At 58.4% G+C, this 27365-nt stretch overlaps 1 protein-coding gene across 8 annotated transcripts in view; it reads right to left on the bottom strand.

The window, feature by feature from the left end:
* The window catches only part of ZFHX3 (zinc finger homeobox 3), a 236480-nt gene that overhangs the window by 46351 nt on the left and 162764 nt on the right, over positions 1-27365 (bottom strand). For 7 of the 8 annotated variants that reach the window (XM_053271179.1, XM_053271181.1, XM_053271180.1 and 4 more), the window contains 2 exons: positions 18050-20859; positions 13003-13499 (listed from right to left, as the gene is read on the bottom strand). In XM_053271179.1, coding sequence (XP_053127154.1) covers positions 13003-13499; positions 18050-20813 — 3261 coding nt within the window. In that variant the 5' untranslated portion in view covers positions 20814-20859. Of the gene's footprint in view, positions 1-13002; positions 13500-18049; positions 20860-27365 lie in introns of those variants that run through there. The other variant, XM_053271185.1, reaches the window with a different exon arrangement.

Here is a 27365-nt window from a genome sequence, read left to right as displayed (position 1 = left end):
CCGACAACCCCCTCGCACAGACGGAGAGCTGGATATACAACGGGTATAGCCACACAACGGATGGGGATGCAACAACAAAGAGAAACTTGCACCATGAGCCCCAAACCACAAAATACAAAACACCAGCAGCAGCCACAAAAACAACGTCCCTATAAAAGCCTGGGTAAAGAGCCAAGACGCCACTTGCTTTCTAAAAACTGTGATGGCGCCGGAGGAGCCTGCTGCCAGCACAAGCTGGGGCCAACTGCCTCTCCTCTCCAGCCGGGCCAGAGAAGGTCCACTGCCCTGTGAGGAAGACTGCAGCTGCCAAGGCCTGCACAGGTGACACGGGGGGGGGGGCACTGCTCTTGAGGTGCTCAAGCCCCCCCAGCACTCACCCCCCCCCGACATTGCCATCTCAGGTTCTTCCCTGGCTTGCCCCCCCCCCGCCCCGATCAGCCCGGCCAGGCAAGGGGGCTTCCAGCACCGCCGGCTGCTCCGACTCCCTTTCCAACTCGCCATCACTAACCGAAACCAACCGCCGGCAGGTGGGCTTCTGCTCCACCCTCGAAGCCTCATTAAAAGCCAATATTGCTCGGCCCAAAGATGGAGAGCTCAGCATAGATTTTACTGAACGTTAAATCAACCAGCAAGCACAGCCAGCAAACTCTGTGGCACTTTAACTTTAAATAATGCAATAATTATTGAATTTCCTTTTTATAACTGAAGTGCTGGAATGTAAACAATGGGGCTGTAATTGCAGGAAGGGGGGATCAATAGAGGCAATCGTTTTCAGCCATGTTAATTGTAAATACAATTGCTCCAAGATGTCAGCCTTGTTCCTCTCGCTCCCAGAATCACCCTAACGGATGACAGAGTCCAACTTTCCCATTACAGCTGTTCGTTCCTTTAAGAGGTTCTCAATCAGGTCTGATCAATCTGTCAAGATAATGCATGGAGTAAGTAAGACTCTTCCAAACACAAACGCCCAATCAATAGCCCTGACCAGCTTAATGAGGAGGGGCTAAAACCCAGAGGGAGGCACGAGCCGGGCTTCAGCCGGCCAGCTAAACGGAGTCCTGCTTAACGAAGCCGCTCCGCAGGCCAGCTTCCGAGAGCAGCCTGGGCCCCTCCCTGGGGACAGGTGGACACGCAGCAGAGATGGGACCGAGCGCGGCTCTCCTCGCCGCACTGCCGGCCTGAGCAGGCTCATTAATCATGCACTGCAGCCAGTCCAAAGGCGGCGGCGGCGGCAGCAGCAGCAGAAGCAGCCGCCGCCGCCGCCTCGCCGGGCTGCTGATGCCGAGGAAGCCGCTCGTCCTGCTCGGAGGATGGCGAGGTCCCTGCAGAGCCCAGCCCAGCCAACTCGAGCTCTCTGGCAGGTGCCTGTGCCTGTGTCTGGAGGCAACCCCTCGCCCAGCTAGGAGGGAGGAGCCCTGGGTGCAGGACTGGTCCTGCTGAGCCTCTCTTTGGGGCACTCAGCAGCAGTAGCTTCTGCAGGCAGGAACACCCTCTTGGGGAGCTTGCCTCAGCTCCTGAGCATCAGGAGACATCCCTTTCGTCAGGAACCCCTACATCCCAACATGCAACACCACCACTCAGGCACCAAAGAGGCAAGGATTTGGAGAAGGTCTTTGCTCCCAAACCACACAGAGGAGCCAACGACATTCATGCATAAGGAATGGCACTTCTTTTTGTCCACTTCCGTTACTTTACATTTTGGTGCAAGAGTGAAACCGAAACAGGAGGGGCAGATTTTGCAGAAAACCTCATGTGTACTGAACATCCCCTTTGGCGATTTTTCAGGGGAATCCACAAAATGGGGCAAAGACATCCACCCATTCAGAGAGATGGGGCAGAAACCATTGCCCTCAATTCTGATTTGGCTTCGTGCTGGCATCCAATTGGCTATGTTATATCATCAGGAAGTCTGTTGGTGAGGGCAATGCTCCCTACCTTGCTCTGATTTGGCTCTGACACACCACATGGTCAAATCTGACTGGCTACCTGGGCTTCATGATGTCTACGCAATCCCTGATCAGCTGGAATTGCCTCAAGAAGCAGCCCTTTAAACAAAAATGTGTGCCCACATTGCACAAACATTGCAGAAAACAATATGTGAAAAAGGTAAACTGGGGGCGGGGGGGGCCTGTAAAATGAAGCTTCCCCCAATTAACATCCTTGCACTTTTGAGCTCACTGAATAAGCGCAGTGCCTCTATTCCTTGGCCAGCTCGGATCCCCTCTTCAGTCAAAGGCCACAGCAGTCACTTTGCCATGGGTGGCACTTGAGACCCCCTCTATCATCTAAGAACTATGTGCCATTTGCGTAGCAACACTTCTGTTTGCCAAGTTCTTTACCATGTCTGGGCATACTCAACAAATGGATACACAGCTCAAGATGGCAATCATGACGAAACACCTCTGAAATAAATGAGACATGAACACCTTCAGCCCATTAATTCCGACCTGATGTAAGCACGACTAACCCACTCTGTTCCAGCCCTCTGTGAGCACGCCCCCAGCTGTGCAAGTTCAGGCCCAGCTTGCCCAGGGCCCAAAGCATCCCGAGGCCATATGTGCAGTGCAGCCCCACAGGCCAGTTGACCCCCACAGCATTCCATCCATGCAGCACCACAGACCTGGGGCACAGCACATGCCTTGCACATCCTCGGCTTCACCAGGCAAAAGGCTCTCCAACAGCGGACAGTCCTGCAGCTGGACTAGATGGGCCCAAGGCTGATTCCACGCAAGATGGTTGCACCCGGCCACGGCCAGACGGTAAGGAGTCAGGTGTGCTGGCTGCTCTGAGCCCTCACTGGCTCCAGGTGAGCCTGGCCTCACCCTCCACGTCAGCTCAGCCAGGGCCGGCTTGCAAGAGCAAGACCACCCCTAGTCACACAATTGCTGGCTACCTTCCAGGGCTCTCGTTCTCTGTATCTGGGCAAGACACTGACTTCCTGACAGAACATTTCTTCCCTCTTCTAGCCTTCATGGGTCTACTTAAGCTCTCTGGAGTCTTTTTGGGCCGAGCTGTGTGCCCTCACCTAATCTAGGCAGTGCATTTTAACAGAGAACCGAATAGAGAGATTTCAAATCTTGTCCAAGCTTCCTCAAGAGACCGGACCCTCCTGCACGCACTCGGGCAGCTTCCATTCAAGTTAATCCCCGCATGTTTGAGAATTCCCTCTTCTGAAAATGGAATGGGCAACATCAGACTTTCTGGGCAACTTCTCAGTCATGCATAGGAGGAATATGATAGCCTGGCATTTCAAACACAGTTCAATGTGACTGACATTTTGTTCTAGAGACAGGAAACCACTTTGCCTGCAACCAAGAGTCACCCTTCCTCGTCAGCTGCTATGCCACAACCATGTCTCACACCTGGACTGCGTGGCCTACATTTACATTTAGATGGTCAGTATGAGAAGTCACTCTTCCCAATGTCTCCTTTGCCTTCTCCGTCAGGGTTTCTGTTCAGGTTGTGCGTGTGTCGGGAGATGGTACCTCCCTAGTACTAGATAACTTTTTTGGTCTCTTATTTCTAGAGACACCAATTCAGGAGACACCCCAATTCTCCTAAAGGGCAACAGCCCTCCGGTGAGACGTGCTTGAGGCTGTCGACAGGTCTAGATTGCTGCTGCAGCTCTCCACAGGAATGGGCTACTGCTAACTACAACTTTGAGAAGAAAAACAACATCAAAGACTAATCCCTGCTAACTGGGCAAAGAGGCACCTTTTTAATGAGGTGATTCTCTCGAATGAGCAGGGGGAGAGCAACTGGCCCTGTCCACCCCCAGCACAGCATCCCTCCAGTGGCTGTTGCTGGGGTTCTATCTTATGTTTCTTTTTAGATTGTGAGCCCTTTGTGGGGAGGGACCCATGCTTTTTTAAAAAAATATTTATTTATTTATTATTTCTCTATGTAAACCACGTTGGACACTTTTATTGAAAAGCGGTATCTACATATTTGTTGTTAATACAGAAACAGAACACCACACACTGCTCTGCCTGTGCCCCTTTGGCTAGAGGCTTAGGAAACTGGCTACAGCCTCCTGTGCAGGCATGTCAACCTCAGCTAAATTCACTGGCAGGTTTCTTCCCTCTTTCAGCCACTCAGCACCTCTCCCAGCAGTGGACATACCCCTATGACCGCCACCCAGCTCAGACAGCCAGAGGCCTGTTGGGGAGTCAGAGGAGTCCAACCTATAACTACAAAGGAAGCAGCACGAAGAGATGAACCCCCACCTCCATCATGGCACCAAAGGTCCCCTCCCCGCTGTGGCTGAAGCTAATCTGGCCTTCCATTGTACCAGGATTGGAAAACCTCAAACAGTGGAATGACCAGGGCAGTCATGCTGGGCAGCCAACTATCCAACAAGCCTACCCCAGGCCAGACAGATTTTCCACGCCAAAGTCCAGGGTAGCAGGCATGGAGAATGCTTCCAAATGGCACCACAAATCTAGGGGGCAGCAAGACCCTTGCCAGGCGGATGGACACATGTGGCCTAAAAGAAAACCATCCTGGGTGTGGAACTGGTTGGAAAAGGCACACTCCAAAGTGGTTTAACAAAAATGGACCAAGACCAAACCAGAGCACAAAAATGTTTATTCCACAGCGGTCAGTACTGAATCTGGTGGTCATCAAATGGGTTCCCCCCCCCTTCATAATTTGGAGAAAGAGGGGATAGACAATGTGCTTATCAAATCCACAGATGAAGCAGAACTGAGAGGTCTTTAGACACATGAGCTCTTGCATTTCTAGTCCAGTTAAGCCACCTGGGCAGAGAGCGACCACACAGCAATGTGCAGTTGTGCGAAGAAAAATCAACTCAACATTAAATGTGGGGGGAATGCTCTCTGATTTGCAAGAAAGGTTTAAAAAGGCCTCGGAAGGCTGTGGAATTTCCTCTTCCTTGGACATGGACAAAGGCTGCAGAATATCAAACCCCAAGAGAAACCACAAGTCTGAACAAGAGCTGTCATCAGTGTTAGATATTGTCCTGCTATTCTGCTTGTTTATTCTAAAAATATCCAAGTCACCTTTTCTGCACCTTGGTATCATGCAGCCTGCAAATAGCAGAAGAATGAGTCAGCAAATGTTGGGGAAGCTCCAGGGACAGCTCTGGGCTGGGATTAAATGACCCAACTGGTTTCCTTCCCTGCTATTCACTGGCACCGATTTTCCTCACCACCACATGTAATGTTCACACCTTGCCTACCTCTGCTCAGCAGAAGTCTTCTTGGAATCTTACTCAGCTCCTTACCTGGGCACTTTCCAGACTGTAAACTGCAACGTTTTGTGGTGCTGAATTCAAAGCGCATTAGAGATCCGTTGTAAGGGGGCAAGCCTCCTACAACGGGCAAATACAGCTTTCCCCCCCTTTTTTTTGGCAACGCAGATGTGACGTTATAGGGCTGTGATGCAGCAATTAAGTCTAAAAGAAGGCATCGGAAATATGAACAGCACCTTCCTTACAACGCAGAGGCTACGATGTCAAAACACAGGCAGTACGGAAGCACACTTCAGGGACCCGTTGCGACACTGTGATAGTGTGCAATCTGGAAAGCACCCCGGCTCCCTTCTGGCAAGAAGTAAGGGGCATGGGCTAATGATAGATGATGAGAACAAGTTTGTGTGTTTAGCAATTTGGAAGTTGTTCCTGCAGGTGAAAACTGGGCACCAATTGAATCTTGGCTGCCCCCCCTCCCCCTGCTCTGCATATTTTAAAGATTTCTCTTCTCCCCTGGAGTGCTATTCCCCAATCACAGTCAACCTTGTCACCCGCAAAGGGTTTTTCACTGGAAGCCAGGTAGCCCCTCCCCCAAGTCCCCTCGAGAGAGGCAGCAGCAGGACGGCCCACGCCTCCTCCGGGACAGCTGGCTCCAAGGAAGGCTTCCTGCAAGAGGCACTCCCAGAAGGAGCCCCGAATGGCTCCCAGATCAGCTCTCTGGAGGCAGGCAGAGCACCAAGCAGCCCACAGACCTTGCTGGTGCCCAGACCAAGCAGGACCCTTGAGACCCAGCCAGCCAGAGAAGGCGCTTGGTGGGCACAACTGCTGCAAGCCGTGTGCCCATCGCCTCCAAGGAGACCAAGCCCCGGATGCTGCAAGCCAGCAGTCCCTGGGGGACGATGGAAGAGAGGGGAGGGCCAGAGCCGGCCGGCCGGCCTGCCTGGCACTGCCCGGCTACAAGGACCTCAGGCAAGATCCCGGCCAGAGACCTGGGAGAGCTGCTGACCGTCGGGGGACGTCCCCACTCCCACTGCTGGCGGGGCCTCACCTGCTGGTTTCCAAGCAAGATGGCCTCCAAGTGGCTGCTCCCATGGCTGCCTGGGCCGCTCCAGCCAAGAGGCCTCCTGAAGGCAGCCAGCCCCACCAACCGGGGGGCGCTTGCCCGCCAACCTCCCCTCCCCTGCTGCGCACTGCCGGCTTGTTCTGTGGGTGCTCCAGCCAGCTCCACAGCCAGAAGCACACGGAACTTGCTGCTGCCGCCGCCCCCCGTCTGAGTTTCCAGACTCTGGCGCTGCCCTCCTGCTGCTCTGCGGAGTCCGAGAGCCCGGTGGCTGCGCTCACAGCCCAAGGCGCCCCCTTTGGCCTTCCAAGACTGGACAAGTGAGCCAAGAGGCACACAAGGCCGCAGCCTGGGTGCCAAAGGAAGCGTCTCCCCTGGTCTGGCCGAGGAGCCGCCCTCCTCCTCCTCCGCAGCAGCAGCAGAGCTGGCCCCAGCTCTGCTCCCGCCCAGCTCTGCTCCCGCCCAGGCTAACCCTAACCCTAACCCTGCAGCCCCACTGAGCGGAGCGGGCCTTCCCGCCAGACTCCCCCCCCCCGCTGCTGCGCACCTGCCGGCTCCCCAAAGAGGCAAGCATGGTGCTTGTTCTCCACCCAGCCCCCAGCCCCCCCCCCCCCCGAGGCGAACCACAATCCTTTGAGAGGCTCCTGTAGGTGCAAACCGAGGCATGTCAAAATCAAAGGGGATCCCACACGACGGAATCTGCATGCAGTGGAAGCAGGCTGACGATTCACTGCCGTGCCAACCCACAAAGGTGGGGAGAGCGGCAGCCTGGGAATGAGTCCATGCCTGCCTGCACCAACAGCAGCTGGCCTCCGGGAGGGAGGGAGGGAGCATCATCCTGGGAAGCGCCAGGCCTCGGGGGCTGTGCTGGCAGCCAGCTGATGCCAACCCGCCTGGCCCCGGGCCAGGACTTAGATAACAGGCAGCCCCGGAACTATTTATAGACTCTTCACACTAGCATGTTAGACGGGGGGGGGGGGGGGGGCTGTCCCTTCCACCCTCCCGCTGGCACCAGGGGGAAGGAAGCTCCCCCTAGAGGAGGAGCGGTGGCGGCGGCGGCGGCTGTGGCTGGCGCAGCAGGGCAGCCTAGCCAAGCGCCGCCCCCCCTGCCTGCCACCAGGCTCTTCCACACACACACACAGCCCCCCCCCCGCGGTTTGGAAGCAGGGCAGCAGAGCTCCTCAGGCCCCCAGTCCAGGAAGCCTCTCCGTCGTCCCAGCCCAGGCGCCGCCAGGGAGCGTGAGCGAGCACCCTCTCCCCCCGCCGCCCCACGGAGGGCCTGAGCCGGAAGCGTCTGCTGCAAGCGAGCAAGCCCCTTGGCGAGGAGGCCTGAGTGGCTGGGTCTGTGCCAGCAGGACCTCCACCCACACCCTGGCGGTGTAGACACCGGAACGCCTCGGCCTGGCTTCTGCCTCGTGAAGGGAAAGGCAGTGGGGGGGAGGCTGCCCTGGCAGCGGAACGGGTGCCTGTGGGGCCGCCTCCGCGATGCTGAAGCAAGTGCAGGAGCTGTGACTGCCGGGAGGGGCCGAGACCTCCCCTGGCCTGGATTTCTCGGCCGGCTCTTCCCGGAGGCAGAGCTGCTCTGGAGGCCAGAGAGGCCCTTTCCCCAGTGGGGCCTGGCGGTTCTCCCAGCGGCTGCCCCAGGCCGGAGGCTGCAAGCCCCTTGGGAGAGGGGGCCACCTTCTGCATCAAGGCAAGGGAGCCACACCCCTGGCTCCTCACCACCCTCCTGTGGGGCGGCTTAGGCCAAGTGCCACTTGCCCAAAGCCTGCCTAGGGGCTTCCCGTGCGCCGCGACAGGGCCCGGCTTCACAAGGCGTCGTGTCCTGGGCTGACTTCGCTGTGTGGCTGGCACCCCCTCCAGGGAGAAGCTCCCCTGACTGCTCACGGAGACATTCCTGGCGTTTGGATCACCTTGGTTTTGTGCGGCAGTCCCTCTGGAGCCTGGCCAAGCGCCAAAGCAGCCAGCGCCAGGGCCAGGCAAGAGGCCAGCTCCCGCTCTCCAGCCACAGCCCAGGGAGGGCAGAGGGCCGGGGGCGGCCATGCTGCGGCCCGCTCCGCAGAGCTCCCAGCACGACTGGCCACAGCCCTCCACGTGGCGCGGCGAGGACCTGGAGCCAAGCCGCAGGCCAGCCTCCAAGGAGGAAGGAGCCCAAGGAGGGGGCCGGGAGGCTTCAGGCAAGCAGCAGGGGGTTCCCTGGGCCATGGGCCGAGCCAGGAGGAGGGCCAGCTCAGAGGCCGGCGGCTTCTTCCAACACTTGGAGAGAGAGGAAGGGCGGCGGCGGCGGCAGCTGCTCCACGGGGAGGGCCACCCGGGGCTGAAAACCGCACCAGCAGAGGACGAGCGGAAGTGGGAGGGCGCACAGAGGGCGCTCCTGCTCAGGCAACCCAGCTGCGGCTGCCACCGCAACCCCCTGCTGGAGGGGGAATCCCTAAGGGATCGGTGGTGCCGTTGCCCACACCGAGGAGAGAGAGGCCCAGCACTCTGGTGCGCTGCTGCTCCAGAGCCAACATCTCCCGACCTTTCAGCTCTCAGGCCTGCCTGAAGCTCTCGAAGGAGGGGGCAGGAGGCCGGCAGGATGCAAACCCCCCCCCCATTTTCTGGCAGCCCCCATGCTCTTGCTCAAGCATGGCTCAGGCCCTCACAGGCAGGGAAGCTGCTTCCGCCTCCAGCAGTCCTCCTGTTGTGGGACACCCCGCATCTCTGGGGGTGCAGCCCCGGAGCAGGAAGGCCCACTGGGCAAGGCATCCCAGCACGACAGGCCCTTCCCTGCTGGACGACACCAAGGGGCCTCCAGGACGATACGGTGGGGAGCGGAGGGGTCCAAGCCCCAGTAAGGAGACAACTCAACACCTGACAGGCTGTGGAGGGGACATCAAAGCAAACCTGTCTGTTTATTCAGCCTTCAGCATGCTGCCCCACCCGCTAGGGGCCTCCGCCCCCTCCCATGGAGCAACACCGGCCAGGAATGGCTCCCTCCTGCACTTCTGTGCCTGTTTTGCTACTGACAGCCAAGTGGGTGGCACACAGGAAGCTGCCCTCTTCTGAGACAGAGCCGTCGGGGCACCTTGTTCAGGTTCTCTCGGCCATCTTGGGCGCCCCCCCCCCCGCCCACCAGGCAAGGAGGGAGCGTTCCAGATCCTGGGTGTTGCTGCCCAGCCATCACACACATTTCCAGCGCCCAGCACCACTGGACAGGCAAATGGCAAAAAGGCAGAGCAAGGAGGATTGCAGGCACGATAAGCCTTGTGCTATCTCACCCAAGCAGCATCTGGAGAGGATTTTCTCCAGCAGAGAGGCAAGAACTCGATTACATCCAGTTAACTGCACTCTAAACTGATTATGCATGTGCCAGGCTAATGGATTACATTAGCAAGAGGCAAAATCCCATCCCACCCATCTCCATTTTACAACCCACCACGCAACGTCAAGGAGACCAGAGGCTGGCCTTGCACTGCTCCAGCCCCTGAGGCCAAAGCCCCAAGAGCCACCAGCAGGCCTTGGGACAAGCCCCAACATCCATGGAGCTGATCCCAAGCTCCAGGCAAGTTGGACGGCTACCCAGTGCTCCAGCCAAGCGGAGATTAGCTCAGCACTTTGGCTGCCACTCGCAGCAACGTGGAGCGTATTCTCAGATCCTCCTCCCCGAGAGCAGGAAGAGTCGGGATCTCGGTGCAGAACTTGGCCCTCTCCAGGTGGGTGGCGTTGGCAGCCCAGGAAAGGGACCGGCGCAGGCAGCCCTCTTCCAAGTGCCAAGGAGAGCCCACATGCCTCTCCTCTCCCTTGGGGGAGGCCCCCTCAGCGAAATGGCAGCTCTCCGGTCACACACAACATGGCCCCAGTGGCCACAGCCCCGTGAACATCCACACTCAACTTCTCCGGGGCTCTTTCCAGATCACACGCTTGCCACAGTCTCACTACGTGTTCCTTAAGCATGCTTCCGTACTGCCTTTGTCTCAACATTACGGTCCCTGAACTCTCATCAGCAAGTTGCTGTTCACTTTTCCAATGCCTTCTTTCGGATTTTATCTTTGCATTTTAGTCCGACAACGTTGCATGTGTGTTGCAAAAAGACAGCGGTATTTTCCCATGACGGGAGGGTTGCGCAAACTATTTCCGTTTTCAAAATGATCCTGCCAAGCCAAAGCACTTTACTGCTGAACAGCATGTCATCTGGAAAGCGCCCGGGTCCCCAAAAGCTGCCTGGACTGCAGGCTCTGCCTGCCTGACGAGCTCTCGGGGGCCACCCTGAGGTGCTCGGGGCTGCACCGGCACCTTCAGCTTCGCGGTCCAGGGCCAGAGCTGGGCAACAGGCGATTCTGCACCCCGGGCCACAGCTGGGCAAAGGGGACTGGGGCAGCGGAGGTGGGGCGGGGAGCAGAAGCATCCTCAGCACCAGGACAAAGATGACGACAGCTTCTTCTAGGGAGCGGGGAGGGCAGGAGGGAGGGAAAAGAGAACAGAAAACTGAATGCAAGAAAGACAGCCTGCATAAGTGAGTGGAAGATACATGGAGTGAACCTGCTTAGATTTATGGCAATTTGTACCTGATTGTTCATACTAAAGCCATTATGGGATGATTAGAGAAAAAGGTGAAGCTTTAAGTCCGGTGAAAATCAATAGAGACGTCTGGAGCAATTCTGCTGCACAAATGGAAGAACTATTTACTGTATGCAGAGCTTCTCAATTTGCAGCCTGCATGGTGGGGGCCAGGGGGAGCAGAGAGGAGGGAAAGCGCAGAAATGTGCAGCCAGAAGAAGTGGACAAAGCTGTAAGATGGAGGCAGTGTGAGAGCAGAAGACCGATCTCCACTGGGCAGTGGCAGCCAAGGAGGACAAGCAGAGGCCAGGGCCATCTCCGCACTCTCCCCTGCTTGCTCCCAGCATTCCCCTGGTGCTGTTCCCTGCAGCAAGCATGAGGTACGCAGGACAGCTGCACATGCATGACCCCACTGCACCACCCAGCACCCCTCTTTCCCCGAGGGGTTGGCAGAAAAGAAGAACATCAGAACAGCCCTGCTGCTGGACCAGACCCAAGGAGGCCCATCCCGTCCAGCCTCTTGTTTCCCACAGTGGCCCACCAGATGCCTCTGGGAAGCAGCCCACAGGCAAGAGGTCTGTGCATGCCCTCTCTCCTGCTCTTACCAGGAGAGGCTGGTGCTCAGCTCCACGCCTGTTGCACCTGAGCTCAAGCAGCAGCTCAGCCGCCCAGCACCCCCTGCGGTGGGGGATCGCCTCACCCGGCCTCCGCAGGGCCAAGCCCCCGCCAGGTGAGTGGAGGAGGCAACCCCCCACTGCAGGGGTGCTGGGCGGCTGAACTGCTGCTTGGAGCAGCGTGTAGATGCAGGGCTAGCGGAGGTCAGCAGCTGCAGCAGCTGCTGTTACTGCTACTGTTACTCCCCCGCAACTGAGATTCAGAGACATCCTGCTTCTGAGGCTGGAGATGGCCTATCGCCACCAGACTAGTAGCCCTTGATAGACCTGCCCACCATGAATTTGTCTAGGCCCCTTTTAAAACCATCCAAGCTAGTGGCCATCACCACATCCCATGGCACAGAATTCCATAGATTAATTATGCGCTGTGTGAGAAAATAATTCCTTTTGTTGGTCCTAAGTTTCCTGACCTTCAGTTTGGCCTCTTCAGATGGCCCCTTGTTCTACTGTTGTGAGAGAGGGAGGAACATTCTCTCTGTCCACTCTCTCTACTCCCTGTATAATTTTATACACTTCTATCATGTCTCTCCATAGTCGCCTCTTTCAAAACTAAAAAACCCCAGATGTTGTAGCCTTGCCTCATTGGGAAGTACTCCAGGCCCCTGAATATCTTGGCTGCCCTTTTCTACACCTTCTACAATACAATAATGTCCCTTTAGAGATATGATGACCAGAACTATACACAGTACTCTAAATGTGGTTGCACCATAGATTTGTATAAGGGCATTATGATATTAGCATTTTAAATTTCAACCCCCTTCCTAATGATCCCGAGCATGGAATTGGCATTTTTCACAGCTGCCGTGCAGAGTTGACACTTTCAATGAACTGTCCACCACAAGCTGAAGATCTCTCTCAAAGTCAGTCAGTGACCACTCATCAGTGTATATGTGAAGCTGGGGTTTTCTTGCCCCAATATGCATCACTTTACACTTGCTTACATTGAACTGCATTTGCCATTTTGTCACCCACTCACCCAGTTTGGGGAGATCCTTTTGGAGGTCCTCACAATCCGTTTTGGATTTCACTACCCTAAATAGCTTCGTGTCATCTGCAAATTTAGCCCTTCACTGCTTACCCCTGCTTCTAGATCATTTATGAACAAATTAAAGAGCACTGCACCCTGTAGAGATCCCTGGGGGACCCCACTTATTACTTGCCCCAAAACGTATCTCAGTGCCTAACACATCTAAACCCTTCCTCCTGGCACCAGCCTCTCATCCACACCTAGAGACCCCGTCTCGCTGGCCCTGCGGGTGTAACAGATGGCACTTCAGAGGACGCTGCTCTGGGGGTCCTGGACTTCAATCTGCGATCTAGTGGCCTAAATTTGGCCTCTAGGAGCTCCCAACTACACTTCCCACCAGAAAAAGGCTGCATGAGTTGCTGCCAGCTGTGTGCGGGCAGGGGTCTTTCGAGCAACAAGACTCCTTGCCACGCTAGGAGCTGAACCCAGCCAGAAAAGCTCCTCCTCCCTCCCTCCCTCCCAGCCCAGCAGCCAATCAAGAGAGCCTTACCTTGTAGAGTTTCAGGCTGGCCTCGTGCCGGGAGTTCACTGTATGGAGACGCAGCTTCTCCAGGCTGTTGGTGTAATAGTCGCAGGCGTTGCACTTCAGATGCACAGGGTTCCCAATGGCCACGCACTTGAGCCGCCATTCATTGGCCTTGCCGCCCTCCTTGATGTGCGCCACCAGCTGGTACTTCTGCACGTGCTTGTCCGTCTTGCAGTGGAGCTGGAAGTTGGCCTTGAGCTGCGTGTTGTAGCGGCACAGCTTGCACTGGTGGGAGTCTCCCATCACCGCCTTCCACTCCTCCTCGGGCAGGCTGCGCTCCACATTCATGTGCAGCCCCAGCAGGTCCAAGTTGTCTGTGGTGAATCTGTTGCACACAGCACACTGGAAGAGCTTCAGCGAGGGGTCACTGGTCTGGGTGAAGGTCTCCCCCAGGTTCATGAGCTCCTCAGACACCAGCTGCCCACTCCCAAGTCGCATGTCCAGAGGAATCTCTCCACCCACTGCACAGAAAAAGGAGAAAGCAGTCAGAAGAGCTCTGCAGGAACCAGGGAGAGCGAGGGCATGGCCAGCAGTGCTCCCGGGAGAGGCCTGCGAGGCCAAAGGAGAGCCCAAGGGAGCCAGGAAGTGCTGGGCACACGTCCCACCCACACACCCCACGAGGCCTCAGATGGGAGCCTCAGGAATTCGAGGGGGAATGCGGCAGGGCGAGGGGAAACCTCTAGAAACATTTCCCCCGAAGGAGGACTGAAATACAAGCTGCTTTGAAAAGCCACTGCCAATTCACACGGCTACACCTCTGGTCCAGTCCCAAGACAGTCACGCCATGACTGCACTGGTCCAAAGTCCGACTGGATTGCTAAGCAAATGAGGCTTCCAGGACTGGATGTTGGAAACATCCTCCCAAATGCTGCGGAACACAGAACACCTTCAGGCCTGGGGTCCACTTGGGGGGTCTGCCAAGCACGGTGGGGGGGGGTGCCCCCTCCACAAGACAGCCTCAGACCCCTCCAGCTTCTGTGTTAAGTTCAGTAACCTGAGGACTGCTTGGAAACCCAGGCGGCCAAGGGGCAGCCCCACCTCTGAAAGGGCGGGGTTGAAGCTGGCTACAATGGAGGCATCCCTCCTCCTTCTGAAAGCCACAAAGTCTAACGTGACAGATGATCTTTCAGACACTCATTCTGATTAATCAGAACAAAGCAGTTGTGCTAGTATGTTCAAGGGCACGTCATTTACTGGGATGGACTAAGAGATACATAAGATAAACAGGGGCTTACAATAGCTAATTTTGTCTCGTTACTATGACACTTCAGTCCAACCCTATGCATGTTTTCTCAGAAGGAAGTCTACTGAGTTCACCAGGACTTCTTGCTGCGGAAAGTGCACAGACCTGGAATCTTACCATGTCTGATGGCATACTACTGAATAACTCAATAATTTGTTATAAATATTAACTGAACATCCAAGTATACTGCTTAATAACATAACATTACAGGAATAATTGCTTTCTGAGCTCTCCCCAGTACGATTACTATGGATGGTTGTATACTGCTTACAAATTACAAACGAACTTTTGGAAGACAACCCAGCTATAAGCTGGAGACATCCTGTATTGTGGATGTAGCAGGTTGTAGCTCCACTTCGCATCTTGCGTGTATTTGTAATTCTTCTTGAAATTTGTAATTCTGGTTTAAAATCACTCAAAGCACTTCTGCTTCTAAATGTCATAAATATACCGAGCTACAACGTGATGTGCTAAGTTATGCACAATGCTATTCTTGCTCTTGAAGAAGCAAAAGCCAACTTAGGTTTGCTGAGAGAGCCAGGATATTCCAAGCTCTCCCTCCAATGCCAGACTTTCCCTCTTCGGTCTGGAACACACACCGTTTTCTTCCAGGGTCTCAAAGCTTCCGGCCAACCCTGCGCGCACACACACACACACACACACACACCCCGCAACTCATCGCTTGAGTAGAGCCTTCTCGAAGACGACGGCATGCAGCAGTGTTTCATGCACACTCCTCCCTTTGATCCATGCAAGGAAACACCTCAAGACTGTTGGCCAGAGCAAAGGGGCTGCCCTCCACTCCACCTTGCCCTGGTCCAAGGTGGCCCCTTACAAGCCTGCAGGCTCTCCCAGACCCGCTGGGCCTTTCAAGACCCACACTTCTGCTCCTGGCAAAGGCCCTTCCTTCTTTGCTCTGTAGCAGTGCCTTCCACCACAACAACTTCCACCAAGTCTTACTGCCGACACAGCAGCCATGCGGAGTGTGGAGCTCTTGTCATGGAACAATAGCGTTTGCGATGCCTTTGAACATTTGACAAGATGCCCAATAAAAAATGGCAGTTTTTACAAATTCTCGTTAGACAGGAGACTTTGAATGAATAGATAACATCGACTGTAAATGCAGCTCTTTGAAAAGCTTGTCACTCTGCAGAAGGAAGGGGCTCTCCAAATTACAAACACAAGAAGGCAAGAGAGAGGAAGTCTCTCCGGCCTGTATGGCATACCTGGAGCCAAGGAAGACATTTCCTCTGCATTCTCTACACACAAACCCCGCCGCACCCCAACCACACTAACCTTCCCCACCCGCCGGGTTCACTCTGGACTGTAGCAGCCCTATGAGGAGGAAGAGGGGCAGCCGCTGCCGCCGCCGCCGCCCAGGATGCCAGTCCTCTGAGGCCACCTGAATCTGCTCTTCCTCCAGCCACTCCGTGGCCGGTCCGGAGCTCAGCCAGCCCAGGATGGCCCCAGGTGTACCCCCTTCCCAGGCCACACTCCCCCAATCCAGCCATTCACTCCCCAGGCTGCACTCCTCCTGCTGCTGGGAGGGCGCGGGCCAAGGAGACACCCCCCCCCCCGCCGTGGTCTTGGCCTCTGCTTTGCTGCAGGCCAGTCAGGAGGCCGCTGGCCGGTGGCACTGGGGCACTTCACGGCTGGCAGGGATCAGAGAGTGACTCCCGCTGGCCCAGCCCGGGAGTCCTTCCAGGCCGGCCTGCAGCAGAGCCATCTGCTCACCTGGGCCAGCAGCTCTCTGCACCCGCCTGGCAGCTACAAGAGAACAGGCTGCCTCCCCCGGCCTCCCATGATGGCCTCCCAAGAGCTCTCACAGGGGCCACGAGGCCAAAGCAGCTCCGTGAGCTCCCTCACGAGGGGAGGCCTTGCAGCCCACCTCACGGACAGCGCTTCAGCCAAGCACGGTCCCAGCTGGCCACAGCCGCGCGGCCCAAGCCACAAACCCAGTTGCACCGTGGAATTAAAACAAACTATTTCTAGCAGCGAGCACATGCTTAGAAGCAGCGACCACAATCGCCTGGGAGGGCTCCCTCATCGCCAGCAGACAAGCAGCCTTCTCCCTGGCACCTGCCCCTGCCTGCCACGCCAGCTCCGCCTGAAGCCCACCGGCAGAGGCAGACCCCGCGGCCCTCCCTGGGCACCAAGGGCAAGCCTTCCTGGGCTCTTTATTTCATTTTCATTTTCATTTATTGTTCAATTTAGATGCCACCTTTCATTAAAGCAATCCCAAGGCGTTTTACACAAAAACTAAAAACAAGACTATAAAAATAACACAATCAAAATATTAAGCTAAGATATAAAACAAATCTGACTAGAAAGATTTAAAATACAAGCATAAAAACTGTACAAAGTACAAGGAAGCAGCAGTACAGACAATCACATAAAAGCCTGAGTAAAAAGCCAAGATTTATAACACGCTTTAAAAAACTGTGATGGAGACCAAGGAGCAAATAGCCACCAGGAGAGCATTCCAGCGCCTGGGGGCAGCCACAGAGAAGGCCCTGTCCCGCGTGCACGACAACCGAGCCTCCCTCATTGTTGGCACCCAGAGCAGAGCCCCCCACCCCAGATGACCTCGTCAAGCGGGCAGCAACCCTTGGGATCAGGCGGTCCCTCTGGGCCCAACCGTGAAGGGCTTTAAAGGTCAAAACCAGCACCTTGAATTGGACCCGGAATCAAACTGGTAGCCAGTGCAGCTCTTTCAAAATGGGGGTGATGTGCTCCCACTGGGCAGCTCCAGATAAAACCCTATCTGCTGCCCTTTTGCACTAGCTGCAGATTCTGGATATTCTTCAAGGGCAGCCCCATGTAGAGTGCGTTACCGTACTCCAACCGTGACGTGACTAAGGCGTGGGTAACTGTGGCCAGATCTGCCTTCTCGAGAAAGGGATGCCGCTGGTGCACAAGCTGAAGCCTGGCCACCGCCTCCACCTGAGCGTCCGAAAGCAGAGGCAGGTCCAGTAATACCCGCAAGGTGCCCTCTTCTCACTACACACAGCATCCTCAGAGGTTTCATCCTTTCCACAGAGAAATGACAGCCAGGGAGAAGCCAGTCCTGCTGATATGGGAACCAGCTTCCCGTTAGAAACAGCAGGGGAGACTTGCTCTCTCGAGAACTGCCCAATGGAAGGGGAGTGGACTCGTCTCCACCCCCCACCCCCACCCCCACCCCCACCCCCTTTTCCGGTGAGCAGCTGCCCCACCCCTGCCACTGCTACCTGGGCTGTCCCGCTGCACATGTGCAACACACATGCACACGCCCCCTTGGCCTTGGCATGCCCCAGAGATGTCTGCAAGAGGCGGACATTTGCAAGAGCCTCTGAGCACAGAGAAGGGCGGCACCCCGAGGCAGTCAGAAGGCTGGCCTCCCGGGCCCCGCCTGGCTCCCTCTCCCACTGACAGCCCCCCCCCCCCCGGCCCCGTTCCAAGGCGACTGAGCAGGACTGCCTGTGTGTGTGCTGCTCTGGCAGTGGGAGCCTCCTTGGGGCACCTGCAGACAGACGCCGGCTCAGGAAGCGAGTGTGTCGCAGCCTTCCCAGCGCCACGGAGAAGCCTTGCTGTGCTGCTGAGGCTGCTGAACTCCGACGGTGGGCAAGGCCATGACAACAGGCAGCTCTCCGAAAACCCACACGTCTTCACACGAGCCGGGGGCCCATGCTTGCTGCCACCCCAGAGGCTCGCCGACTCCTCCCAGTGGCCAACCCGGCTGCCCGCCCCCCCCGCCCCCCCGGGGGGACTCGCAACAGCACGCCTCACCTAGAGAGGGGGCCATGGAGGTGATGGGGTTGGTGGGGTCCAGCTGGAAGCCGCCCATCATGAACTGGGCATCCGAGGCAGTGCTGTCCATCTTCAGGTTGGGCAGGGTCAGGTTCTGCGCCAGGTAGTACTGGTAGAGCTCCGCCTCGGCAGGCAGGCTGCCCAGGCCCAAGTGGCGGTTGTGCTGCATCTGGCTCATGTTCTGCTGCAGCAGCATCATGTTGTGCATGTGCTTCTCACTGGTCATGTGTATGCGGAGGTTCCTGGCCACGTTGGTCTCGTAGTCACACACCTCGCACCGCCAGGTCGGCTTGCTTTTTGGTTTGGTCGGGGAGGGGGCCCCACAGCCACTACCCAGGTTGGTGGCAGTGGCGGCAGCGGCGGCGGCAGCGGCGGCGGCGGCAGCAACGGCAGCCCCGGCAGTGTGGCTGAACACTTGCTCCCCGCCTCCGTTCTGCAGGTTCTGCATGTTGTTGAGATGCTTGTCGGACTGCATATGAATGCTGAGGTTGCCTTTGGTCGTGGTGGAGTAGTTACAAACCTCACAGCGGAAAGGCTTGTAGCCACAGGTGTAGCTCTCGCCCCGAGCCAGCCGCGGGTGGGGCTGCCCGCTTTTGCAGTAGACACAGGAGCCCCCCGGCTCCGGGTGCTTCTCCTTCATGTGGGCCTCCAGTGTCTGCTGGTACTTGTAGTGCCAGTTGCACTTGGGGCACTTGAGCGTCTTGCAGGAGTTGCGCGAATGCATCATGGTCATGTGGCCGCCCAGCGAGCGCGAGGAGCCCAGGACCGTGTCGCACCGGGGGCACTCCACGCCGCTGCCCGAGGGGCACTCCCCGCCGCCCCCCTGCCCCTCACAGAGGGGGCCCGTGTGCTGGTGAGGGGGGAGGTAGCTCCCCTCCTCCCCCTCCCCGCTCTCATTTGGTTCTGGTACTGTGGCATTGTCTTTATTGGCACTTTCGTCACTGAAGTCCAGCCTCCTGCTGCCGCCCTCGCTGCCTTCACTGTTAAAGCTTAAACAATTCCTCCTGTTTGCACCGTCAAAGACAAAGGAAGAAGCAGAATTCGAACTAGAAGAAGCCGTGCCCCTGGACAGAGCCTGGAGCACGCTAGGCATTAAGGGAGAAACGCTTTGGTTTGAGAGAGCAAGGTCCTTTTTGCTGCTGCTGCTGCTGCCGCCGCCGCCGCCACTTGCCAGAGCCCCAGGCTCCTCCTCGGGAGGCCTTTCCTCCAGCTCATCCTCCAGCTCACTTGGGAACAGCCCTTTGCACCCCCCTTCCTCCTCCTCCTCCTCCTCCTCTTCCTCCTCCTCCTCCTCCTCCTCCCCATCTTCTTCCTCCTCCTCCCCCTCCTCCCCCCCAGCCAGCTCTGCTTTCTCCGAGAGGCTGTCCTGGTCAGCCAGATCTTGCTTCTCCCACTCTGCTACCCCGGGGTCCTTCCCCTCCGAGGATTTGGTAGGACTGGAAGCCAGTGGGCCCAGGGGGACTGAGGTAATTGGGGTCTTCAAAGCTGAGCTGGTTAGCCCTCCGAGGTTCAAGAGGGCCCCAGGGGCCAAGAGGCCTGGCTGGGGCTGGTCTGCTCCACTGGGAGCCCCGGACTGGGCCCCTTCCTCCCCCCCTTCCATCCGAATCCCACTGAATTTGCCATAGAAGCTGTGTCCAGGGCCCATGAGGTTAGTTGTGGAAACTAAAGGGTGTGGAAAGGGGTTTTTGTTTTTTGGTTCCAAAAAGCTGACAAGGGGCTCCTTGTCCTTGCCTATCCCTTGGATGATCGCGGAGATGTTCTTATTGCTAAGAATTTTCCGCTCCTCCTCGCTCAGAGTCATTCGATGGTCATGCACTGCGTGGGTCACAAATGAGCGGACGTAGCCAAAGGAGAGCTTGCACAAGAAGCACATCAGGATGGGCTTCCGCTTCCCATAGAGCACAAAGCCATCAAACTTGGACAGGTCCACATTGTTGGGAACATCTTTGGATACGCAGGAGCTTTTGGCAGAGCCGTCGCTGTTCAGGTAATCCTTGTTGCTTTTGTGGCGCACGTCAAACACGCGGAAGCTGTGCAGGACGGGGCTGACCCCCGCCAGGGCTGAGGTATTGGGGAAGGCCTGCTCCGAGCCCTCAAACCACTTCCCCAAGGAGGAGGCTATGTGGAACGTGTTGATGATCTGCGGGTAGGCGGGCGGGGCGGGCGGGGGGGCCTCCTCTCCTTGCTTGCCCCCAGCGCTGGGGAGAGAGTTCAGGAAGAGCGGAGGGAGCGCCCCACTGCTGGTGCCGTTGCCAGCGCCGCAAAGCCCCCCACTCTGGACCAGCTGGCTGATGCTCTCCACAATGTACGCCGAGCCGTCCGGCTGGTAGACAATCTCCCCGGCCAGATTCTCCACGTCGCTCTCCTCGTCGCCCTCCTCCCCGGTGTCACTCCCACCGCCGTCCTCCAGCAGGGGGAGGAGGGGGCGGGCAGCGGGGCAGTGGTGCTCCATGTAGCTCTGCAAGCCGGCGAAGGAGGCGGCGCAGGCGTTGCAGCTGACCTCCTTGCCAGCGGCTTCGGCGCTTGGGCCGGGGGTGGCCGCGGCGTCACTGTCTGGGGAGCCCGGGCGGAAAGGGGCCCGCCGCTGGTCTAGGGCTCTGTGGTTCTCCACGGCAGGCTGCTCCGTGTGACTCGGCTTGCTGCTGGGGAGGTGGGTGCTGCCCAGGTCAGTCCATTGCTGGTGCGGAGGGACCGCGCACCCATGGTCCTTTCCCGAGAGGACAGGCGAGTCACAGCCTTCCATGGCGAGGCCGGCACCGAGTGTTCATCGCACCCAGGATGGCTCGGACCTACGGCGGACACAGAGAGGGGTGGGAGGAGAGAAAGAGGCAGGTCAGGCAGGAGGAAGCACAGGCCCCGGGCTCACACCCAACCATCCGGGCATGCACTCGGCCCGCCTCGCCCACTCGCAGGCCTGGAAGGGACAGAGAGGAGAGGCCCGGGGACCCAGCACCCCTCCCTGCTTTGATGGTCCCAGCGCAGGGCCAGAGCGGAAAGCCCTCGACAGGGATGGGGAAAGCCCCCCCGCTTTGCTCCCGGAAACCAGTCTGAGACACTGTGAGGAGGGCAGTTCAGAGCCATCCCAGGACTCGCTGGAGGAGGCTGCAGCTTGCCCCACCCTGAGCAGCAAGCAGGCCAGGAGGCATGGCCGACAAGCCCCCCTCAGAGGCTCCTGGCACGCAGCAGGGTCAGCTTGGGAGCTAGCGAGGGCTCTGGATTGTGGATGGGCTGGCCGGGAGAGGGAGGCATCTGCTGCGCTGCCCCCCCCGCCCCCCGGTCGACTGCAGGACGGCCCTGGCTGCAGGACGACGACAGCCTCTCTCCAGGGTCCTCAGCCACGCCAAAGGATTCTCTGTGCCAACAGGATCCGATTCAGGCCTGGCTCCGAAGGGCCCCCGTCCCGTCACTCGCAGCAGGGCCACACCCAGACCAGGCACAGATGGCGACGCTCCCGCCTCCCCCGAGACGCTCCCTGATGCCTGCAGGAACCCAACGTGGCCCCGAGGCGGAGGGGCCGCACGTCGGACTGGCAGCATGTGGCAGAGAGGGCGAGGCTCCTGACCGCCTCCAGCTGTCGGGGCAGGAGGGAAAGGAGCCCGAATGCAGGGGGTGCCCAGGTGGGCAGGGAGCAGGCACACAGGCTGGGCTGGGCTGGAGTGGGGGGCCCGTCAGCAGCCTCTTCCAGGGAAGAGCCCGGGGCTCAGCTGGGCTGGTGGAACCCCTCTCGGATGCGCACATCAGCCCGGGGTGCTTCCGGAGGCTCCTGACCACATCCAAGCCTTGTGAGCAAGCGTCCTCAGGCGAGAATGGCATCCAGAGTCCACCAGGGTGACCCCGGATGCAAGGACGACCCCCAGCCTCTGCCCGCAAGCCTCTCTCGGCCCTGCAGAGGCCAGATCCGGCAAGTCGGCAGCTGCTCGCGGTGGCCCACTCCCACCCTGCAAAGGAGCTGGGGGTCTGCTTTGCAGCAGCACTTGGGCCTCCTGGCTCGTCCCAGCAGGTGAAAGGAAGCCCCAAGGGGAGAGCCCCGCCCGGGCACCGGCTGGAGACCGGCTCTGCTCGGCTCCTCCGCCAGGTCTGCCGTGCACCTGCCGGCCAACCAAGGGCAGCAGCTGGCCAAAGGCCCGCCTGCTTCGGAAGAAGCGGACACTGAAGGCGCAGCCCCACTCGGGCCAAGGGGCCACAGGCTGTCCAAGAAGGCGGCAAAACAGCCTGGCCGCCTCAGCAGCGCCGCGATGGCCAACACAGCCGATTGGCTGCGAGTGGCCTGACTGACAGCTGGGGCCAACAGGGCTGGCAGGGCTGATGGGGCGGGAGGGTTAACAGCCTGATTGTAAAATCAATGTCATAAATGCTTGGTAAGTTACAGGAACAAGCGGGAAGAGGAGGCCGCGATTGATAAAGGACTGCGGCTTTGATGCTGCACTGGGGACTTGTTTATTGACAAGGCAGCCAATCTCCTCGGCAGGCCAGGCCAGGCCAGGCCAGAGAAGCCGGCAAATGCCTCCCAATTAATTGGTGGGCTCTTTGGCCTCCTGGCTGCCCTCCCAGCCCCCCCCCCGTCAGTCAGTCAACCAAGGATTCCCAGACATGCCACACAAGGGCCTCTCGCCACCCCTCTTGCCAGCAAGCCCCCAGGAACAGCACTGGGCCAAGCAGCCCAGCCCACCCACACGTGGGACCTTGGAAGGTCTCCCAGTCCAGCCCCAGAGGCTCAGCGGCCTCTGCTGCAGCGCTCCAGCCCAGGAGGCAGGCGGCAGACCGCCGCCCCGCAATCTAGCAGACCTCCCAAGGGCTAGCCGGCCGCCTCGGCCTCGTCCCTTCAGCCCACTGGGCCCGGGACAGCCCAGGGCGGCCGCTCCTCCTCCTCCGGCCTGGAGAGCCCCTTAGACAGCCCGAGGGGCTGGGGGGGGGCCTTCCAAAAGCCCTTCCACAGCCATCCCGGTGGAGGGGGGGGGTTCTGAGACGCTCCCCCTTCCACGCGCCCGGCCCGACGTGGCCCCCTCCTCTCGCACAGCCAGTCATTAAGGGAAAGGTAGCTCTTACTTAAGCAGGCAGAAGCCAACTAGGCAGGTCGATCAGCACACTGTCTGCAAACATGGCTTCCCGTAAAATCAATGATCTGCAGTTAGGCAGAGCGAGGCAGGAGACACCCAGCCAGCGCCCCCCAGCACTGCCCTCCAGGCTCCCCCTGCAGGAGCCAGGGTGTCTCCCTCCGCCCGGCTGCACCCCTGCCTTGCGTTCTTGGGTCTCTGGTTCTAACTGCCAGCTCCAAAGTGTGGGAGCCAGGCTGCCTTCTGCTCCATGTATGTGTGGGGGGTGGGGGGTGGGGGGGAGGCCACACTCCCTGCTCACCCCCAGCAATGCCCTCTGCTCCGGGGTGGGGGGAGGGGCAGCCCTTCTGTTGCGCTGGCTCACTGACCCTCCTGCTGGTGGTCCAGCTGGCTCAGGCAGGTGACAGGCAGCCATGACCACAAGGAGGAGCGAGCAAGCAAGGTGTGTGGCGGGAGGCCACTCCCTTCCCTGCCTGATCCCTGTCCAGCTCAGGCAGGCAGTGGACCCCCCCCCCTTGCTCGTGGGCTCCTCCTCCACCGCCAGGCTCGGGTGCCCTGCCAAGCGGGTCTAGCCAAACATTCAGGACAAGACTAGCCAGTGCGAGCAGCTGGACAGCCCAGGGCCAGAGCGATGCCTCCAGCTCCCCACCACACAGCATGGAGACGGGGATGCGCTCAAACGAGAGCTTCACCCTGAGAAGTCTGGTGTCCGTTTCAAAGTCTGTGGGCTGCCACATCTCCTCCCGGAGGACTTCTGGAAGGCCAGGACAAAGCTCGCCTTGGCTGGCTGGCTGCCCAGCTCCGCTCGCACACTCTCTGCTTCGGCTCAAGCCAGGCAAAAGGCAAACGAGTCTGCCTCGACAGCCTCCCTTTGCCCGCCTCCTTTCCCCCCCGGCCACGGAGGAGGGCCCGGGAGGTCCCTTCCGAAAAGCACTCCATGCCTGGAGCCACAGTGCGGAATCACACAAGTCACGTGGAAGGCCCGGCCCCGCTCGCCCCGGCTGCACCGAACCCAGAAGTGCCCCGAGCCTTCCCCCAGAGGGGAGCCCGTCTGCTGCTGCTGCTGCAGCAACAGCCCCATCCTGCAGTAAGGCTGCAGGCCAGCCCAGGCAACCAGGCTCCCTCTCACAAGCAAAGCAGCCGCCGTCTTCAAGACATGGGAAGGGCCCAACAGGCGAGTCCCCTCTGGGCAAGCCAGGCTGACACATCTGGAGCGGAGACAGTTCACAGGAACACCCAGGCAAGGGCTGCTCTCCTCTTGCTTGGCCAGCAAGCACACGCATGCCTCTTCCTCCTCCCACCCGCGCCAAGTGGGGTCAGTCCCAGAGATGCCAGAAGCCAGGCAAGGCTCCCATCGGCTGCTTCCTCAGCGGTGCTATTTCCAGCACAAACATAAACTCAGACTGGAACTGAAAGCTGCCAACTCAGCCCCTTCGACAGGGAATGTGGAGCAACCTCAACCTCAACCCAACCCTGCGGTTGCAACACAAGCCAGAGCAGAACTCGACACAGAGCCACTCCAGGGAGTCGGGGGATGAGGAGGAAGCACATTCTACACACACACACACACACACACACACACACACACACACACACACACACACACACTGTTGTTGTAATTCTCCGGCTGGCCCACAGCAAAGGGCCTGGGCGCCCTCCTTGGCTTTACCAACCAGAGGGAAAGGCCTGTGACTAGCGGGGCAGGTGCCAGCTTCAGCCCAGGAAGAGCCCAGGCTCCGAAACAGACAGTGGGAGGAACGGCGGGGGGGGGGCATTTCTCCCTCCCCACAGCTGGACCTGGCACAAGAGCTGTGCCACACCCAGCCCAGCCAGGCCCTCAGCTCTTCAGGCAGCCTCTCCAGCACGGAGGACTTCCCAAGCCACCGACTGGGAGGGGAAAGGAGCCCCAGCAGCAGTCTCTGCTCTGGAAGAGGAGGGAGAACAGCTTCGCGGGACAGGGTGGGGACACCGGCAGGCCTTTGCCTCTCAGACACCCCACCCCTCCGGGGGATGGAGAGAGCGGTTGCCTGGCTGGCTGCTTGAAAGCAAGCCCTCCAGCCCAGTCAAGTGCATCCATCCGCTCACACCAAGCACACCTCTTCAGAACGCCGCTTGTACGAAGCCGGATCCAGGCCAGAGCCCCCCTGCCAGCCAACCGTGAGGGCAGGCACACACCAACCCCTCGCCTGGGTCTCTTGCCTGTTTCTGCACAGCTCAGCGAGGGACTGGAGACGGCCACGGAAGCCATTCAAGGAGCACAACGTCTTCCCAACGAGAAGACGCGCAGTTGCCAGGAGCTTACAAAAGCACCAACCGTTAGGAGAGCAGACAGACACTCCAGCCTCGCTAGCATATTGCACGAGGGAGTGAACCAGACCTCTGCACAAGCCCTAATTAACGAGCGGGACTCACCACCTACCACCAGACACAGTGACGGCCACTCGCTCAAACATGGGGCTGCCCTTGAAGACCACTCAGAAGCTTCACGGGGTCCAAATGCTGCGGCCAGACTCCAAACTGGGCCTTGCGGAGTGGAACGCAATGTCCCCAAGATCAGGCCAAGCTCATAGCAATTGGTTCCCAAGCTCCTTCTAGGTGCTGCTGCCGCCGCCGCCGCCTCCTCACACACTCCGGTCAGCAACCGACCTGAGCATGCTGCACAATTCTTGCCCTCAGATGCGAGGCAGGTGGACAGGGGAGACTGCTGGGCCCCTCAGTCTGGGAATGCCCTCCGGAGAGAGGCCTTCTTGGCCTGCCTTCTTCTCTTCTGGGCTAGCAGGATGTTAGCATGGCTGCTGGAGATGGTTTGGTTGTCACTTTTTGGCACTGTTTTGTGCATGTGATTCTTGCTGTTATGTTCAACTGGGAGTGCTAAAAAAGCAGGGCAGAAATGCCAGATGTAAAGAGTGAGTGAGTGTGAATTCATCAACAGTGTTTAGGCATGGCAGGAAAACCTGCTAGCCTACTAACTGAGCCAAGAGGCACCGTTTCAAGTGACAATTCTCTTATATTTTAGCAGGGGGAGAGCAACTGGCCCTTCTCCAGACCCAGCACAGCATCCCTCCAGGGGCTGGAGTCGATTTCCTGTTGTTGTTGTTTTTAGATTGTGAACCCTTTGGGAACAGGGAAACATATTTATTAATTTATCCATCTAGCTATGTAAGCCATTTTGGACCCCTCTGTGTCCATTTAGGACACCTCTTATATACCGTTGAAAAATGGTATATAAATAATAGCAACAGTAAAACCTCCACATACAGAGGCAATATATGCCTCGGAATGCCAGCCAGGTCCTGAGAGCCTAGAGCTGGTGGCGGTCTGCATCTGGGGGGGGGGGGGAGAGCATCCCTTCCACAAGGCTGTCCTGTGTGGCATGAAGCTTTGCACCGTCTCCTCTGGAGGAGCCCCCCGTGTCAGGGAGCATCTCTGCTCCTTTAGACTGGAGGCTCTGCAGCTGCCGCCGAACTCCCAGCCTCACCGCGATGGATGGGAATTGTAGTTCCCCAACAGCTGGAGAGCCAAGGTTGCCTGTCCCTGCTTTAGACCACCGGTCAGAGGGTACCTTTGCTACTCCTGCTCGCCATGCCACTCAGAAGATCACGCTGCCCAGCTGCCCTTGAGCAACCCTTTCCCTGAGCTGAACGCTGCCAGCTCGGGGGGGGGGGAGCAGATGCTGACCATCACACATTTCCCCAGTAACCCTGACGGTGCTTCTGCTGCTTCCCGCAGCACCAGCACACCCTCGATGGGCACGGCCAGCCCGCTCCGGAGCTCTCCTTCTGGGGCAACCACGTGAGCTGACCCCGGGCAGGAGAGGCAGAGGTGGTGCCCCGCTGCCAAGGACGGAGCCCTGCAGGTTGCTCTGGGCTCACCTGCAGGCGGACAAGCCCAGCTTACCCCCAGATGAAGGCAGCCCTCCCGACACTTCTGGCTGCAGCATGGAAAGGGTTATTCTGCAGCCTGGCCTCCTGCTAATTGTAGGGCTTTATTATTATTTCTTATTACCCTCTCACACGCCTGATGCGATTATATTACCGGAACTGACACAGTTGGAAGCAGCAGCCATCCGTGGAGCCTCTGAGGAGGTGATGCAATTTCATTTTCATTGATCAGAAACCAGCAGGGCAGCAAATGATGGGAAATTCCATCCCGAGGAAGACCAGGGCACAAGGCCCAGGGCCCAGACTCCTCCCCACCCCCGCCCCGGCCCTTCAAGCAAGGCAGCTTCCCAGGGAGCAGCA

The sequence above is a fragment of the Hemicordylus capensis genome, chromosome 9 (assembly GCF_027244095.1).
Source record: "Hemicordylus capensis ecotype Gifberg chromosome 9, rHemCap1.1.pri, whole genome shotgun sequence".
NCBI lineage: Eukaryota > Metazoa > Chordata > Lepidosauria > Squamata > Cordylidae > Hemicordylus > Hemicordylus capensis.
Note: the sequence above shows the minus strand (reverse complement) of the source record. Positions and strands in the feature narration are given on the sequence as shown.